At 37.8% G+C, this 18,000-nt stretch overlaps 1 protein-coding gene across 1 annotated transcript in view; it reads right to left on the bottom strand.

Moving 5' to 3' along the window:
* LOC149530748 (nucleoporin protein Ndc1-Nup protein) overlaps positions 1–18,000 on the bottom strand; it is a 67,113-nt gene that overhangs the window by 12,940 nt on the left and 36,173 nt on the right. The window contains exons 2-3 of the mRNA XM_089809531.1: positions 11,104–11,328; positions 10,508–10,894 (exon numbers count right to left, since the gene is read on the bottom strand). Of these exons, the coding sequence (XP_089665657.1) occupies positions 10,508–10,894; positions 11,104–11,328 (612 nt within the window). The remainder of the gene's footprint in view (positions 1–10,507; positions 10,895–11,103; positions 11,329–18,000) is intronic.

Here is an 18,000-nt window from a genome sequence, read left to right as displayed (position 1 = left end):
TAGTTAAGAGCTTACAATAAATCCGATTATGGACACACCCTATTAGGAGCCACCCAGTTAAGGGATTTCCCTCTAGCCCTTTTAGAAGCTTTACCCTATTTGGTGTAGCCTTATGAGAGAACTTCAAACACTAGCTAAACTGTCACCTTGTTAAAGAATCTACAAATAAATTCTGCCAGGATCTACTCAGTTAAAGATTTGCTTGCTGCAACTGTTAGGGAACAAGTGAGATGATCTAATGAATAGCACTAATCCTTGCTAGAAAAGACTCAATTAAGCACATACAACTTCTTCACATTCAAATACTCTTTTTTGTGAATCACACAACTTGATTGACAATCTAGCACCATTGCACACACGATCTTTGCCTTTCTCTCACTATTTTTTTAATATGAGATCATATTTTTTTAAACACCCGCAACTGCATGATAGGATCTAAATGCCAGAAAATGACTTTTGTTTTTTACCAGCGTATCTTTTCAGCTTTGTGGACTTACTTATAGGAGGAAAAAGGCTTCCAAAGCCCTTGCTAGCTGATTGTAAGCTATTGAAGGCGAATTTGAGTGGGTTTAATGAAGATTTCAACCAGTTTTGCAGGAAAATTCTCATTCCTATGTAGGTTTGATGAGATTTTTTTATTGTTTTTAAAAACATTCTCTTCTTTTTTTGTTGCATGTAAGTGAATTCAAATTCATTCCTACGTAGTTAGAAATGATTATGAATCAATTGTAGACAATTCAACACTAATTTTGACAAGGTTTTTTTTTATCTATCAATAATTTTTTTGAAGAATTTTTTTTTTTTTTTCAAAAAACAAACCCTAGTAATTTGTGTAGTTACTGATTTTTGTTTAACTTTGAATGATATCTAAAAATATTCAAACTGATTTACATAATTTCTATTTCTAAATTTGCTTGTTTATTTTTATTTTTAAAAAAGTGTTCTAAATTTCTATGTGTAGGGCAGCACTTAAGCATTAACTAAGCATGGCAAGTTCAGAGGAAGTGTAGCCACTTAACACATTGCCCATAATATATAGGCACTTGGCCTAAAAATGCAAAAGATAACGCATGGAGGTATGCCTCTAAAGGTCCAAATGAGCTTGGGAAAGTGATATGCATTAAAGGTGAAATAGTGATTTCTAGAGGCATAAACCGTCTCAAATACCACCTTGCATACATAAGAAAACATGATTCAAATCTTCGTGAAAAAGCTACCAAAGAACTAAAAAGATTTATCAATGCCCTACTTGCAGTTGGTGAAGAGAAAAAATTGAATAGGGAGAGGGGAAGATTGGCCATGAGGGCAGCCATAGCTGAAACTCAAGCTCCTATTGATGCTGAAGAAGAAGCACTTGAGAACATAGTGGGCTCTCTCCATGGCCCATGGATCTATAAAAAAAGTGTCTCTATTACCGCTTCTGCTTTCTCTTTCTTCACCACTATCAGCATCAGAAAAAGGCAATTATTTTGTGCTCAAGAACACACATTGAGCACAACCATCATTAGAGGCCACTGGATGGAACAAGGAGTTGCATGAGAAAACTGATATTGCATGTGCAGATTTTTCGTTTTTCAACAATATCCCAATGAGTATGGCTGATAGTCCCTATCGACTGAATTTGGTAACCGCAATGATAGTTTCAAGAAAAGGATACAAGGCCCCTACGCAAGGGTTTGAGTGGAAGGTTAGAAAATATTTGAAATCCACTTGAGTTCATTTTGATATTTTAATTGTTATTTCATGTTTATTAAATCAAAAATGTGTACTAGAAGTCGATTTCACTTTGATTTTGGAGGTTGCTTGACAATGCGGTTGATAGGGCAAGAGCAGTGGTGGAAGAACAGAAAAAGAGTGGAAGAAATATGGCTGCACCATTCTATATCATGGGTGGTGGAGAATGTTATCATGGAGGTTGGAGTAGAGAATATGCCGCAAATTGTCACAGATAATGCGACACCATATGTGGCAGCAGGTAATTTTAATTTATGTTGCATATGAACAATGAATCTAAATCACTAATATTATTTAATTTAGGCCTTTAGCTTTGATGTAATTGTAAAATAAGGAAAGTTGTGTCGTCGGTAGAAATTGTGTATCAGCCAACGGGTCCCTTCGGAAAGGTTCTTGTATGTAGCCAACGAGTCCCTTTGGAAAGGTTTTTGTTATGTAGCCGACAGGTCCCTTCATAAAGATATTATTGTAGCCGACATGGTATGTGACCAACGGATACCTTCGGGAAGGTTCCTCGAAAAGTATTTATACCCCCTTCGAGAAGCATTGTAATCATCATGGAAGCATAATGTACTGTTTGGCATATGCGAATAATAATAAGAAGAGTTCTGTTGTTCGTGTTCGTGTTCATTGTATGTGTGCAATTCTTAATTAACCTATATGGTAAACATTTGGCGTCGTTGCCCAATGGACCTGGTACGATGACAGGCAAATGAAGATTAAATGCTGAATCAATTGAGCAAGAATAAGAATAAGTTGAAGGAAAAGGATGAATTACGCGCAGTACAGGAAAATTTAATTCTGGCTCAACAGACAGAGCACCGAAGGAGATTCCAGAAGATTGCCGACGAAAACAGGAGCACGAAAGGATTGTTGAAGGAGACTCGACAACGGCTTGATTTGGTGGAAGAAGCGAGGGAGGAGTTTCTGAACCTGCATACGCCACGGGAAGAGAATCCTGACAGAAGGAGATCGACTTGCACGGCTCGAAGTGCCGAAGGAGCACGAGTGTGGAGTGACCTCTTCGTCTGAGATATACTTCCGAAACGAACAGCTTCGGTGGACGAAACCTCTTCTTCACCAAACAACATGAAAATCGAAAACAGTGCGGGTGTCGCAAACAACGCGGGTGTTGAAAACAGCGCGGGTGTTCAAAACAGCACGGGTGTGCAAAACAGCGCGGGTGTTCAAAATAGCGCGAGAGCTCAGAACAGCGCGAGTGTTCCAAACAGCGCAAGTACACAACAAAACCCTCACTCTACAGTGATAATGGCAGGTCCAAAAGAAAAGTTGCCTAAATTTGATGGTGAAGGAGCCGTCGATCCGATTCGACATTATAAAACATGTGAAATGATCTGGAGAGCAAATGGCATAACAGATACGAACGAATGGGTCTGACAGTTTCCAACCACCCTATGGGGTGTTGCGATTGATTGGTTTACTGACACAGATCCACAAAAGTTAAACAGTTGGGATAATATTAAGCAGGAATTTATTGCAGAATTTCAAATATTGTGAGACGATAATGAGATTGTAGCGGAGATATTCAATACTAAGCAAGGGAAGAATGAAACAGTCTGAGTCTTCGCCAGGAAGTTAAAGGACCTGATCAATAAAATGGAGAATAAGCCGGCTGATGGGCTACAAAAAAGATGGTTCATTGAAGGCCTTCGCCTAAAACTGCGAAAGAAGATGAAGATCGTGCCACCATCGACATACATTGAAGCGTACAATCGAGCAATGAACCTCGAAAGTGAGCAGAAGACAAAGAAGAAGAAGAAGACTAGCTCATTTGATTCAGATGATGATGAGCCTTCCGGAGAAGAGAGCAGCGACGATGAAGGCAGTAGCAAGAAGGTTCGCGCCCTACAGAAGGACATGATCCGCATGATGGAGTTTAAAAATATGCAGAAGGAGACAGAGCAGTGAGCTGTGGTGCACAGAGTGTAAAGACAGTCATACTAAAGGATCTTGTCTAAAGAACCAATTTTGCGATATTTGTCAGATCATGGGCCATTCGACAAAGGAATGCCCCTTTAACATGAAAACCAGAGGATCTCCGCAGGTGCTTCTTACACAGGCAACTTCCACGTCAGGAGGGAATGGAAATGCAAACATTGATGGTGCCACTTCGAGTGGGTATAGGAATAATAGCAGAGGGCAAAACAACAACAATAGCGGCAACAATAATAATGGCTGAAGGAGTCGAATTCAATATGATGCGAATGGTCAACCAATAGTTCAATGCTGTGCATGCAATTTATGGGGTCACTTTGCCCGAGAGTGCACAACGGCGAACACACGGCAATTGCTATGCTGATGGTGTGGACCTGGCGATCATGACAATACTAAGTGCCTGAAGTCCGGAGTAAACTTGATTACTGTCGGGATGGACGAGGAAGAAGTTTTGTCAATCACTCGGAAACAGGCGAAGCTCTACCCTGATCCGACGGAGGAAAAGAAGAGATTGTAGGAAGCTTGTGTAGAGATCCAGAGAGAAACGCAGGTAGAAATGGCACACCTGAAGGACACGCCTAGTACCTCCGTATGGAACTGCGTAGAACAGAACATTGTACGACAAATATTGCAAGCCGAGGTACCCATCAGGATAAATGATTTGTTGCTCACTATGCCTCAGCTCCAATCGGCACTCACAAACATTGTTCCCACTGCTAAACTACCAAGAGAACATGGAAGGGAGCAGGAAAGTGGAGCAAGTACAGCGGACAAAAAGGAGAAGGAAAGTGGCGCAAGTGCAAAAGATCCGATGCTATTAGCCCTCTCATCCGGACGCCACCCGACAGTCGTCAAAATGGGAATTCTCAGGACTGTAATGACGGAAACGATTGTGGATGGAGGGTCAAATGTCAATGTGTTGCCTGAAGACACCTGGAAAAGGTTGGGACAGCCGACATTATGGCCGCCTACATTCCAACTGCTAACGGCCGATCAACATGGAATCAAGCCATTGGGAGTCCTAACAGCACAATCAGTGACAATTGGAACATAGCCATTCTTGTTGGATTTCGTCGTGATCCCACTGAAGCGAAGAGGATATGATGCCATTCTGGGCCGAGGGTGGCTGATAAAAGCCAAGGCGAAGCACGATTGGAAGAAAAATACTTTATCACTTGAAAGCAAAGGGCGGAAGTACGTCATCGATCTACACACTCAAATGGTCGAGGAAGAAGCTCTATCGTCAGATTCCGAAGAAGAAGAGGATGAAAGGAGGCAGAATATGGAACCAAATCAGGAGGGAGTCCTACGGTTGGAAGGAGGATTGATAGACGACGATCTGGATTCTGTGAACAGTCTTTACCACTGGCAAATAAAGGACTACGAACTCTTTCCGAGCTGTAATATGTTAAGAGTCGACGAAGGTAAGAAAGAAGGAAATGAATGTCCGAAGGAGCACAGAGAAGCCGAAGAAGGAAATGAATGTCCGAAGGAACATGGAGAAGTCGAAGGAGGAAATGAATGTTCGAAGCAACACAGAGAAGCCGAAGAAAGAAGCGCAGGTATGACTAAAGCTGAAGGAAAGGACATACAGTACGAACCTAGAAGGAAAGATTCCATTGTACGACCGCGCACGAAGACAGTATTACGTCCAACCACAGATATAGCAGAAAGGTGCCAGCAGCAAGGAAGACACATCATACGGTCTGCACAAGAAACAAAGCGGAAGGGTTCAATAAAAGTTGTAGCAGTACAGTATGAATGTGTTATTGACAGACAGAAGGGGCAGCTGATGGAGTCCATGGTACAGAGCTTCGGGAACAAACTGGGCGATAGATCGTGTACCTTAAATAAATTTGATGAGCGACGATTGCAGGCACAAGGGGCCACAGAGGGGACACAGAACAGGTGCAAACCATGGCACGATAGATATCTTAAATTGAGCAAGTTCCAACCAAGACAGTGGGCGTTGAGGTATGACGGATGGAACAAGATCAACCCAGGCAAGTTTCAAATGAAATGGGTTGGGCCGTATCAGCTTCGGGAAGTGGGTGATAACGGAGCAATAAAACTATGGATGCTAGACGGAAAGGAAGTCGCCGACTCAATGAAGAGGTCGAAGTTGAATGTCTACCATGATAATGCACCTCCGTGGACGAACAACTGAGAGAAGACTGTAAGTATTGTATATATGTAAATATTGTACATAATTGTTTCAAAAAGAAAAGAAAAGAAAAAAGTGAAAAAAAGAGGGAAAAAAAAAAAATTTAAAGAAGAAAAATTAAGTGTGAGAAGCCACCGTACGGATTTCTCACGTAACTGTACGGCTTTTGACCAACTCTCCATTGTACGGCTTATAATTGCTCACCGTACGGATTTTTTAATGAAGATGCAGTGTACGGGTTTTAAAAGGCTATCGTACGGTGTTTAGCAAGCAGGCTATGTACAGGTTTTATGCAGTCACCGTACGGCTTTTGAGTCCATGTCACCGTACGGACTTTTCAAATGCAGTGTAACCATACGAATTTCTCAGATGCAGTCAGATAGGCACCGTACGGATTTGGAATTTCTTTGCAAGGTTGTGCAAGGATTTGGGAGCAGTCATCGTACAGATTATAAGGCCAAGTTATCGTACAGCCTGTTAAAGGCTGGTGTACTGTACAGATTTTCAACGAATCAATTTTAGTAAGGTTCAACGTACGGCTTTTCCAGCCTAAACCACCGTACGCATTTGTGAAGACATTGATCTGGAGAACCTATACCATGCGGAATTTCTTCTGCTTTCAGCATACAGTCTTCAAGATGGTGTACAGATTTCTGGCATAAAGAATTTTAGGATTCATTTTGGCATACAGATTTGGTTTTGTTCCAGCATACGGACTTCTTCTAGATTGCCGTATGGTTTTCTGAGACAAAGATTTTGCTGGGATTTGCAGGGTTTAGCAAGCACAGTACAACATCATGGTGTAGCTGCACATTGGCAGCGCAGAAGGAGGTTTTGTTATTTAAAAAAAAAAAAAAAAAAAAAACGTCGACAAATCAGGAATGCTCAGAATGAGTAACGGATGATGCCACAGGGTAGAGGAAGAACCAACAATTGCCAGAGAGAGTGTGGGATCAGAAGAAATCGTAGAAATAGTGTGTTCCATGCAATTTTGTGTGGGTTTCGGAGTGCTGATTTGGTCCTGGGGCAGCGGGGGCGCTGCCCCTCGACCCCGCCAGGGGGTTGCCCCCTGGACCCCCGGTCATTGCAAATATCAATCGTGGGAGTCTGACCAATTGAGAAGACTTGGAGCTGTTGCAAGCATGGAGTGTCTGTGTACCAGAGGCACTGAGAGTACGTATTGGCCGTGAGGCTGTCTTGGTGGATGCGTAGAGAGCTCGGGAGGAGCTGATCATCCAGTTGGAGGCAATGCAGTGACACTTGGCTCAGTGTACTGAGGAGTTGGAAGCAGAGAAAGCAGCACAGGTGGCTATCAAAGTCAGCTTAAAGAGTCAGTATTGTGTTAGCAAAGGCTATAGATGCAACGGGATGAATGTGAAAGTGATGTGGCAGATCAATATTGTTGTATTAGTTGTTTGAGTTTTGTTCTGTAGTCGTCAGGAGACGACTTTTCTTTTTGGGGGGGATGATGTCGTCGGTAGAAATTGTGTATCAGCCGACGGGTCCCTTCGGAAAGGTTCTTGTATGTAGTTGATAGGTTCCTTCGGAAAGGTTTTTGTTATGTAGCCGACGGGTCCCTTCGGAAAGATATTATTGTAGCCGACATGGTATGTGGCCGACGGATACCTTCGGGAAGGTTCCTCAGAAAGTATTTATACCCCCTTCGGGAAGCATTGTAATCATCATGGAAGCATAATGTACTGTTTGGCATATGCGAATAATAATAATAAGAGTTCTGTTGTTCGTGTTCATGTTCATTGTCTGTGTGCAATTCTTAATTAACCTATACGGTAAACAAGTTGGAAACTGATTATTGAATTTTTACTAATATGCTAGGTAGAATCCTCCAAGAGAGGCACCCCACATTTTTTTGGTCACCTTGTGCAGCACGTCCTTGACGACTCCAATTGTGGAAGATGCAAGGAGAATCACCAAGCATACCTAATCACCTCTACATTCATGAGATTCTTCATTAAAGAGAAAGATTTGGTGAAACCTATTGTCACAAGATTTTCAACGATTTTCTTTGACGTTGCAAAGTATTATCAAGACAATATTGCCTTTGAAACAAATGTTTGCAAGTCCACAATTGCTTGAGTCACCTTACTCAAATAAGTCGAAGGAGTGGTTGTGGCACGCATTATCTTTGACAAAACCAAAATTGGACAAGGCTAAGGAGAATGAGATTGTGAAGGTAATTTCAAATCATTAATATTTTAATTATTCTTTATTCAAGTGTCATTATTAATTTGTAACTTACTATGTTAGTAACTTCATTAATTAACTTACATGTATACTAATTTGTATTTTTCAAATTTCAATTGTAGATGTTTGAGCCCTTGGTTAAAGTTTTGTGCTTAGTTGATGGGGAATAAACCCCAATGGAATGTCTTTATGAGGTCGTGGATAGGGCCAAAGAGTCTATTAGAAATTACTACAAGGGGGACAAACTCAAATTTGATCCCATTTGGGAAATAATTGTTAGGAGATGGAACAATATGCTCCACCAACCCATTCAGGCAATAGGCTACTTCCTCAACCCACATTTCCGGTACTATGATTCTTGTTCAAATTTTACTAAGACTTCATTTTACTTTGTTTTATTAAGTTATATACTAAGACTAGATTTCACTTTCTATTTGGTTTAGGCATGATGATTCCTTTCCAAATCCTAATGGAGAGGTCATGGAGGGCCTCTTTATATGCATTGAAAGGATGATTTTTGATGTTGTGCAAAGAGACCTTCTTGTGACCAAACAACAAATCTATGTGGAATCAAATGTAATTTGTTCTCTTCTGAGCTGGCAAAGAAAGCAAGACGCGCTCAAACCCCAAATAAACCATATAAGTTTAAAACATTTGCAATTTTTCCATTTGATAAGTTATGTTCTCTCTTTTCTCATTGCTTTATAATTGTAAAAATAACTTATTAATATTTTATTTTGCATGTGCCTGGTGGCAAATGTGGAGTAGCCACACCTCACTCTAAAGCAATTTGCTCTGAAATGTGCAACTATAGCTTGTTTGAGTCCATCCACATAAAGAAAAGAAACAAATTAACTCAAAAACGCCTCAATGAGCTTGTCTATGTGCAATATAATCTAAGTTGCAAATAAAAAGGCACAGCATACAATACCTGGTTCACTTAATTTGGACAATATAGATCCCTATTCTGATTGTTTCAAAGAATGACATCAGTGATTTGGAGAGGCAGGCCATGGACGAGGAGGGGGGTGGATTGGATTTCACATTGGATGGCATTGAGGAGAATGAGGAGTCAAACAAAGAGTCATTACCAATGCCAAAAGCAGGAGATGCATCCAAGATGGAGAGTGAATCAATATGAATACCAAGTGAGGGGCCACAACCACATATTGCAGAGTCATGCCCAATGTAGGGATCCTCTTCTAGGACTAGACCCTCTCCCTCTTATGCTAGTAGAGTTGGAAAGACGAAAATGTGATTGTATTGATGTATTTACTTCTAGTTCGACTTAAACTATTTACTATTTTGCTTCCCACCATCAGCATTCCACTATGAATGCAATTTTGTACCCACTTCACATTTATATGTATTTGAACATTGATTGTCTCATTGATTGTCTCTTTTGTGTTCTCATTATTTAACTCATTGGATGCATCTTCTCATTATATTTTAAAAAAAAAACAAAATGTATTTTTAATTAAATTTAAGCTGTATTTTAGGTTCCTGAGTTTTTTTAAAAGTAGCCAAAATTTTCCCAAAATTCATTTTTTGTGGGGGGACAGAGGGGGTCTTGGCGAGTTTTTGCCGAGTGACAGTATTCCATCTATGGATCAAATATCTTTAACCACAACACTGGATTTGAATTTTGTAATCCACATTGATCAAATCATTCTCTTTGTTTCTGTACTACTAAGTCAGCTTCCTGTCAATCATGAATTAGACAGTAACTTGCATGCAGCTTGTCATGAACCTGTGCAATCGCAGAGATATCATAATGACACCTAGAAACTTTGTGCTCAACCGCACACCACACTTTTCATTATAACTCTTACTTTACCAATTCCATAAAGACTGAGTACATCAAGAACATAGACAACTAAGTATACATTTGTTGACATCAATGACAATCAACATAACCGATAGATTATGGCAGCAACACACTTATCTCATAAGCATCAGTTATGCCAACATCACAAACCTACTTATGCATTGAGTACACTTTTCGCACCTAGCAACACATTATATATGCTTTTACTTTCATTCAATCAGCTTCTTTTAATTTATTTATGAGTGTATTGATTTGTTATTTTTCAAATTTTTAGATATTTTTTCAATTTATTTTTATATCACCTCCTGCCAAACCCCCACATACCCCAAAAATCCCAAAAATCAAACCAGAAAAAATTGCTATTCAAGTAATACTGTTTCATCCCTTGAAGATGGGTCCAAAATTAAGATTCATTGGGTCGACCAAAAATCTTAGGCAATAAATTCAAACACTTATCTTGTTAAAATCATTAAAAGCAATCCACATCATTTTATTTTCAACAAGGACCCTAAAATGAATCTATTTTGAGGGAATACAAGCATCATGTTAGAAAATAGAATGTGCTAATTATTAACAGAACAAAATATAAACAATAGCTTCTAAAATTTAGTCAAAAGTACCTGCAAATCATTAAATGCTTCTTTGACATTCTCATGTGCTGGGTAATCTGTTGCTGAACGCATCTGATGAGATAGTAAATCTGCTGTCTTAGTCACGGAATCCCCATCCATACCTTCGCTTAGCCTCATTGCCATTTGTTGCAAAGGTCTTAAACAAGCTGATATGATCCTCTTATATGTCTCCCCAGACTCTTCAAAGAAGGCGGTTCGGCGCCAACTGTCTACATTATTTTCACTTACCATGCAGAGATCAAGGTAAGCAAGATACTGAGGCAACGATCTCTCATTGTTCTCTTCCAATGCCACAAGCAGTTGCTCAGTTGGATTTGTTTCTGCTGCAGCTGAACCATGAGGAGGGGCTAATACATGTCTTCTGGTATGCACCACCTAGAAATATTAAAATAAACAAATGAAATTAACACAAAATATTGATGCCTTGGTAAAAGTTTATTTCCATTGTGCTCTTTGATATTATCAACCATGCTAAAAATACTGTTCCAAAAACAAAATCAAAAACATAAAAAGGAAAGCAACTATATGTAGCTAAAAGCATAACATGGATACAGGAATTATCAGATGAACTAAAAAGAGCAAACCTGAATTAGATGATGAACCAATTCCCAGGAAAGGACAATGGGAAATGCCCCCAGAAAAAATACAAACTGCGAATAGAAAAAACCATTTCCACTCTCATTAAAATGAAGACTGCTGTGCATGAAAAATATTAAGATTGTGGCACAAGGAAGTGCAGCCAGCGATAGTTTTAGTGCCTTTTTTGCTGCAGAGGGGATTCCCATCTTCAAACTGAAGAACAGAGGGCGCTGTCAAAACAAGTCAAATCTCAATTAATCAACTAGGAAAGACCTCAAAAGACAAAATCCATTAAATAGTATCAGCAACCAATGTGAAGCAACCTAAAATTGACAAAAAATCAAATAACATGATTTTCCAAATATCAATTATGGCAATGAATAGAAAGCTTCCTATCATAGACTTCAGACTAGAAATAGAGCGGCAAAGGATCAACCCAAACAAGGACAATAGCATAGAAAGAGAGACAGGAACACTCAAATAGTTTAACAATTGATCACATCAAAATTCAAGTTTAGACATTCAATTAATATATCAATTGATCACATCAAAATTCAAGCTATTGATTCAATTGTAGCACAACAAAAACCAGATATTTAAATTTTTTTCATTACAACAAAAGGTTGCAAAACTATAAAATCATAACTGTGAAACTGACGATCAATAGCCATAGCAGTAGGATTATAAATATATAAAATAATATAGTATTAATACAGCTATGCCTCATTTGAGCTATCCATATCAAAATCGGCCTCCAACTCTAAGTCTCTCTATATCAAGTTGTGACTCATCCAATGAGACCCCAACAAATCCTTGTTGTATGCATAGCTGAGAATACAGTTAAAAATTGTTAAGAAATACCAATTGTCAAATAATATATGTAATAGATAACCAAAAGGCTATTTATTATATTAGCATTCCTTAGAATCATAACGACAGCAAGTTAAAGATTCAAATGTATAAATGGAAAGCGTGTAATCAGACAAAAACTCAAGACAAAAGCATGGTCTTTCCATCTCATGCAGCCCAAAACAATTTTAACTTTTTGCTTTTTAGAATTAGAAGTGTCTGGGGAAAGCAACCTCCAATGGGGTCCAAGGACAGCATCCCTCATTAAGACCTTTCAGGCAACACAGACAGCCATAGCACATATCATACTTCATAACTTTACCAATTTTGACAAAGCTGCAAAACCTTTGAAAATTCCATATGGAATCAATTAAGGTTTTGAAAGGGGCATGGAAGGACTCGTGAACTCACCATGTTCTTTTCATAAGAAAAGTCTTAAAGGACTTACTTTTTAATCAAAAATTAGGGACATCTAATGGTAAACATTTCCAACCATACAAGGGATGGTCAGTCATCACCAAGAAAAAATGTAGGGTGGATGGATGTGGACATTTTCCCGGATAACATGGGATATTTCTGCAAATGGAAATCTCTTGAACAAGACTATAATGTAGCAACTCCCAGCCATCTGGTAGATTGGATAGATGAGATGCCTAAATCACAACACATTAAATATAAGGTACTTACAGTCCAAAACAAACCGTTCAATCTAATCCAACATGCCCCATAGAGAAAAGCCTCAAATGAAAAAACAATGTGTTCAAGGAGTAGAGAGGGAGAAAACTAGAGTTGTCCAAAATTTTGAAGATCCATGTCACAAATCAAACTCTTTTAGTTACAACTACGAACTTAGTATTTGATTTGGCTGCACAAGAAATCTTTGACAAATTTTAGAGGTTAATTGGTGCTTAGCTAAACATGGAAGAACTGAGATGATGATTAAGAGATAACTGGTAGTTTGTGCCAAGCCTTCAACAAATATTATAGAATAGGGTACTCCAGGTCTTCAGGGCCACACCATTTTCATAATAACTACAACTCGTCCTACTTGTTCTGATAAATTCTCGCATATTGTGCCATTCATTACACTGTCAAAATTGTATAACCAGACATCCTCTGCAGTCATAGTGTATTTGGCTTCGACCTCCTCTTTGATTTCAATAACAGACTAGATATGCATCATATGGCTTTGATGGAATTAATTGTTATTGCTGTGTAAACAGTATAGGATATATGCATACTTCCAATCTTCAAATTATATGGGCTCTCTTTTGTGAAATGACCCATAACCTAGCAAATCTAACAAAACAATTTTCTAGGACACCTTTCTTGTTATTAGTTTCTTGGCTAGCTTCTTTCTTTGCCTTCAATACTTTGGAGCATGTCCCTCTGGAGCACTTGCACTGATCCCAATTCATTGCCAGTGTTGTCATCTGAACATCCATCTTCTATCTTTCCTTTAACACGCTAGGAAATTTTATCTTCAATTACTATTTATATTTCCCAATAGTAGGTTTCTACATAGGAAGAGAGAGGTATTACCTTCATAGGTTTTCTTAATGATGGAAGTCAACCTCCAATGAACCATCTTTTCTTGAGACTAATTGGTTTTTTAATTGTTTTCTAAATTTACAAGCAATTCTATAAGCATGCAATTATAAGCCTGTATCATTTCATGCTTGCCTTGTTTTGAATTGTAAACTTCTAATAATATTTTTTGAGTTGCCAAGTAACTACTAAATTATTAGTATTGGTTGAAAAGCATAGAAGTGGATTGGATTCAACTTACCTGATCCAACCCCCTGCCTATAGAATCTTGGACCTGTGTATCTGAATTTGAGGTCCCAAACATGTTAAGCCATCTCAAGAGCAAGAACAATGATAAGAGCTCTCTAAGAGTAGCCAAGGAGCATCACAGGCACACCCACAAGGAACCCAGGGTGATCACGGCACTCCCAGGCCACTCCCAAGTGCAGCATGCAGATGAGAAAAGCCACCCATTTTCAAAAAATGCTTTTTAATAATAAACCAACTATGAAATTGTTAAAAGTTGCTTGAACCTAAAACTCGTCCCTAACTTTACAAACACACCCTTGCTTAGCCATTTTTGCATTTTCAAAGGTACCTAGGTTTTTTCGAAAAGAAAACAATCACAAAGTACCAAAGGTGTAAATATACCTTGCCCAAAGGAAATTTAGTCATCTAAGATAAGCAGACATATATAAAGTTGTCCCTTGCTCTAAGAAAGAAAACTGTCCCGAAAACCTGTTTCCCTGTCCCCCATTCCAGAAACTCAGGTTATCATAGGTTTTATTTTATTTTTTCAACAAAAAAAAAATTTAAATGGAAAACAGAAACAAGATTTTTTATGATTTTTTGGCATTTGTTTGAACTATCTAATTTGTTTTTTTATGTCATGTCATGTTATTTATCTTTTAATGTGTAATTGGCTTATTTGTACACAACATTAGATTTTTTTTTTTTTTTAATTGGTAAATGGCTGAAGCCTTTGATTATACTAATTTAATAAAAATAAAAATACAACAAAGTATCTTCGTTCAAATAGGCACTGGTAGGAGAGAACGGAGAAGAAAACCTCCAGTCTTCCCCAAGACCATAGCCCTTTATTATTACATTGTTAAAAGGGGCATACCCCAGTTACCAATTCCCAATTTTTGTTGTTGAGTACAATATAAATGACTGATTCCTTCTGTGAATTATACAAGCTCCAATGATCTTTATAACGATCATTTGAACTCTTCAGTGTCTGAGATGAGAGTGACCGCTTTGAACAGATCTATATATACTTTATAGTTGACTCTTCTTTTGCAATCCTGGATGGGGTGATAACACCTAGCTAACCTACTGATTAGTAATGCAACTCAAAATGAATGTTAGTACTATTAATTAAAAATATCGATTTAAATATCCCTGAATTCTTAGCTAGAGATTCCTATGTTTCTTTCCTTTAACATTATGTCAAAGATTACTAATCAGTAGTACATTTTAAGAATGTTCTTACTTGAATTCTAACATAATATCCACCTATATTACAAACTTGATCCTAATAGTGTTGATTAGTTTACGATTTTGTCAATAAATTTGAATCCCTATTAAAATCATTTTTTATTTAAAAGCCTTATACTTAGATCTAAGGTTGTGGCTTCAATCTAATGATCAATAGTTTCCTAACGGCAAATAGAATCATGCCCTTACATGTCAATTTAATGCTAGATCAATTAGCATATTATGAATTTGTATACTTTAGAATTGAGTCTGTAGTATCCTATATTAATAGAAATAGACTCAGCATGGACAAGACAATATACGCCGTAAATACCTAGTTGATATAAATAGAAAACTAAAACTCATTTGAAGGATCCAAAAGCAACTAGATTGTTTGCCATCATTGTCTGATGTCAACTAGATGACACTGGATAAATCTGTAATATGATTTAACCTGTTGTCACATAATGATGATAAGAGCATGGGAGGCATAAAGCCCTAAACATATTAATAAACCTATGCCTCCGAGCAATAAATTAAGAATACAAATTAATAGATATGATTTACTAATTCCTAATTCATATAGAGTTTATTTTCTAGATGTTCGAGTTATTATCTAATTGTTTTAATTTTTTTTAAACATTTCTTTATTTATTAATTATTTTCAGATTGCCTTTGATTCTTTCAAATTCTTAATTAGTAGCTATAAATTTTCTCCCACTATCCCTATGATAACTATGCAAGTCAAATATTCCAATGACTATAAGTCGCATTCAGCTAAATATATAGATTTTACATATGTATATTCTTGGGCCAACCTTTGTACCCTTGTAGAAATAGATATCTAAAGGTAGTGTGGACGTATCCTTAGTCTTTGACTACTGCAAATCTAATTTCACTAATAGAGTAGTTTTCCCTAATCCCTTTATATTGGTATGGCTATTCGATTCCTATTTACATTATTATTCCTTATATACTAAAATATTTTCGCCGTCAGCACCCTTATTTGCTCGCTGATCTGCTTTTTTGTTACCTTCCCAGAAGATATGAAGAATCTGAATATCTTCAAAGTGGTCCTGAATATTTAGTACTTCTTCTAATTTAGAGTTTAAAACCCAATTAGGTGTCTTCCTTTTCCTAATGGCATTTAGTACAATCTGTGAATCTCCTTCAATAATAAGTTTTGATACACCTAGATTTAGGCAAATGATAGAGGGCCACACCACCCTTACCCACTCACAATCAAGAAAGCAACAATATGGAGACCAAGAGAAAAAAAAATGCTTCACAAGAAATTTTATTATACTTGAAGATCCTTACAACACCCACAAGATGATATCAAGCTTCTCCTTGAGCTTCCACTCCTCAAGCTTCCCCCTTGAGCTTTTACTCCTCAAGCTTCCCCCTTGAGCTTGATTTAGAAATGCTCATATGCCTTGCTTAAATAGGCACTTACCACCCCATGCATGACTTATCCACAACCTTCTACACAATATCCACAATCTTCTAAAACTTCCATAACCTTCTAGAATTACAACTAAACACCACTATGTGGCCCAATTAGAAAATTACATCTCCTTTATGGATCACAACAAATATTAAATGCAAGATTTAAGAAACTTTCCACAAGCTTCTAAGATGCCACCTACACACCTCGATTAATGTAATGACAACTATTTTTCTTATTTTTCTATTTATGCCACCTATGCACCTCGAAAATAAAAATCCTCTTTTCCTTTCTTTTCTCCTTTTTCCCCTTTTTAATTTTTTTATTATTTCTCCTCTAATTTTCGTCACTTTCTCTCTCCTCCACAATTTTTTTTTTTTTTTTTTTTCCATGCAAGATGCTCCTGCATTAGCAAATTTGGAGACCTTCTTGCAGAGCTTCTAGTTCAGCAAGGTTGTTAGTGGTTGATCCTATAGATTTAGCCCTTTTGGCGATCCACCTGCGAGACTCGTTATTAATTATATATCCTATTTCAGCAATACCAAGATTGCCTCTTTATGCTCCATCAAAATTTAATTTGGCCCACCTAGTCAGTGGTGGGATCCATCTACATTTGTCCCTCGCCTCTTTATTCTTCTTTTTATAAATAAGCGAAGGATTAATTAGGTTTTTCCAATTCTTTTTCATTAATCCATCCCATAATGAAACTGATCCTTCCTCTTTCTGGGTTTTCCTCAGGTGAGTGTTCAAAATTTCAACTATACATGCCTCGATTTTTTAATAATCTCATCTTGTGTCATGTCCTTGTCACAAAATATTCTTTTGTTCCTTTCTTTCCATATTTCCCTCATAAGGATAGATGCACACATATTCCATAATTTGCTATATATACAATTACTATTATCTGTTAGCCAGCCCTAAGAAAATCCTCTAGGGATCCTAGCATAAGGGTGATCCAACCCAGCATCTGTCTGAGCCAATCCCAACAATATTGAGTATATGGACATCTATATAAGATATGATTAGTATTTTCACTATCACGCTTACATAACAGTTAGCACACATCTTGATGGTCCCTCAATACTCATCTTACTGAGTCTATAAGCAGTTAGGATCCTATTCTGAGATGTCATCCACAAAAAGAATCCTGCCTTTGGCACACAAGACGAATCCCATCATAGTTTAAGTGGGATGTTCACTTCTTCCCATCTTTGGGAATGCGTGATAACTCTATATCCATTTTTAACACTATACCTACCATCTTTTGATGCTGCCCAAATGAGTTTGTCATTTCTTTCTAATTGCTTTATTTTTCCTTTTCTAAATGATTTTTCGTATGCCTTTTTTACTGTTGGTTCCACGTCTATATTCTCCACAGATTTCCATTCCCATCTTATAATTCCATTAGTAACTTTTTTAAGTTTATAATTGCTGACCTTACTTCCCCAAAGTTTAACTAATTTCTCTTTGATGCTAGCTGGGATCCTCATGCTATCTATTGAGGGGTAACCATCCCATGAATCCTCCCAGAAGAGAGCTTCATCACCATTCCCAACATCCCATGTGAGATATTTACTAATAAGGGCTCTGCTTTTTGCTA

The sequence above is a fragment of the Cupressus sempervirens genome, chromosome 11, assembly GCF_028749045.1.
Source record: "Cupressus sempervirens isolate cs-2001-9-10 chromosome 11, ASM2874904v1, whole genome shotgun sequence".
NCBI classification, from domain to species: Eukaryota; Viridiplantae; Streptophyta; class Pinopsida; order Cupressales; family Cupressaceae; genus Cupressus; species Cupressus sempervirens.
This window is presented reverse-complemented; position numbering and strand designations above follow the sequence as displayed.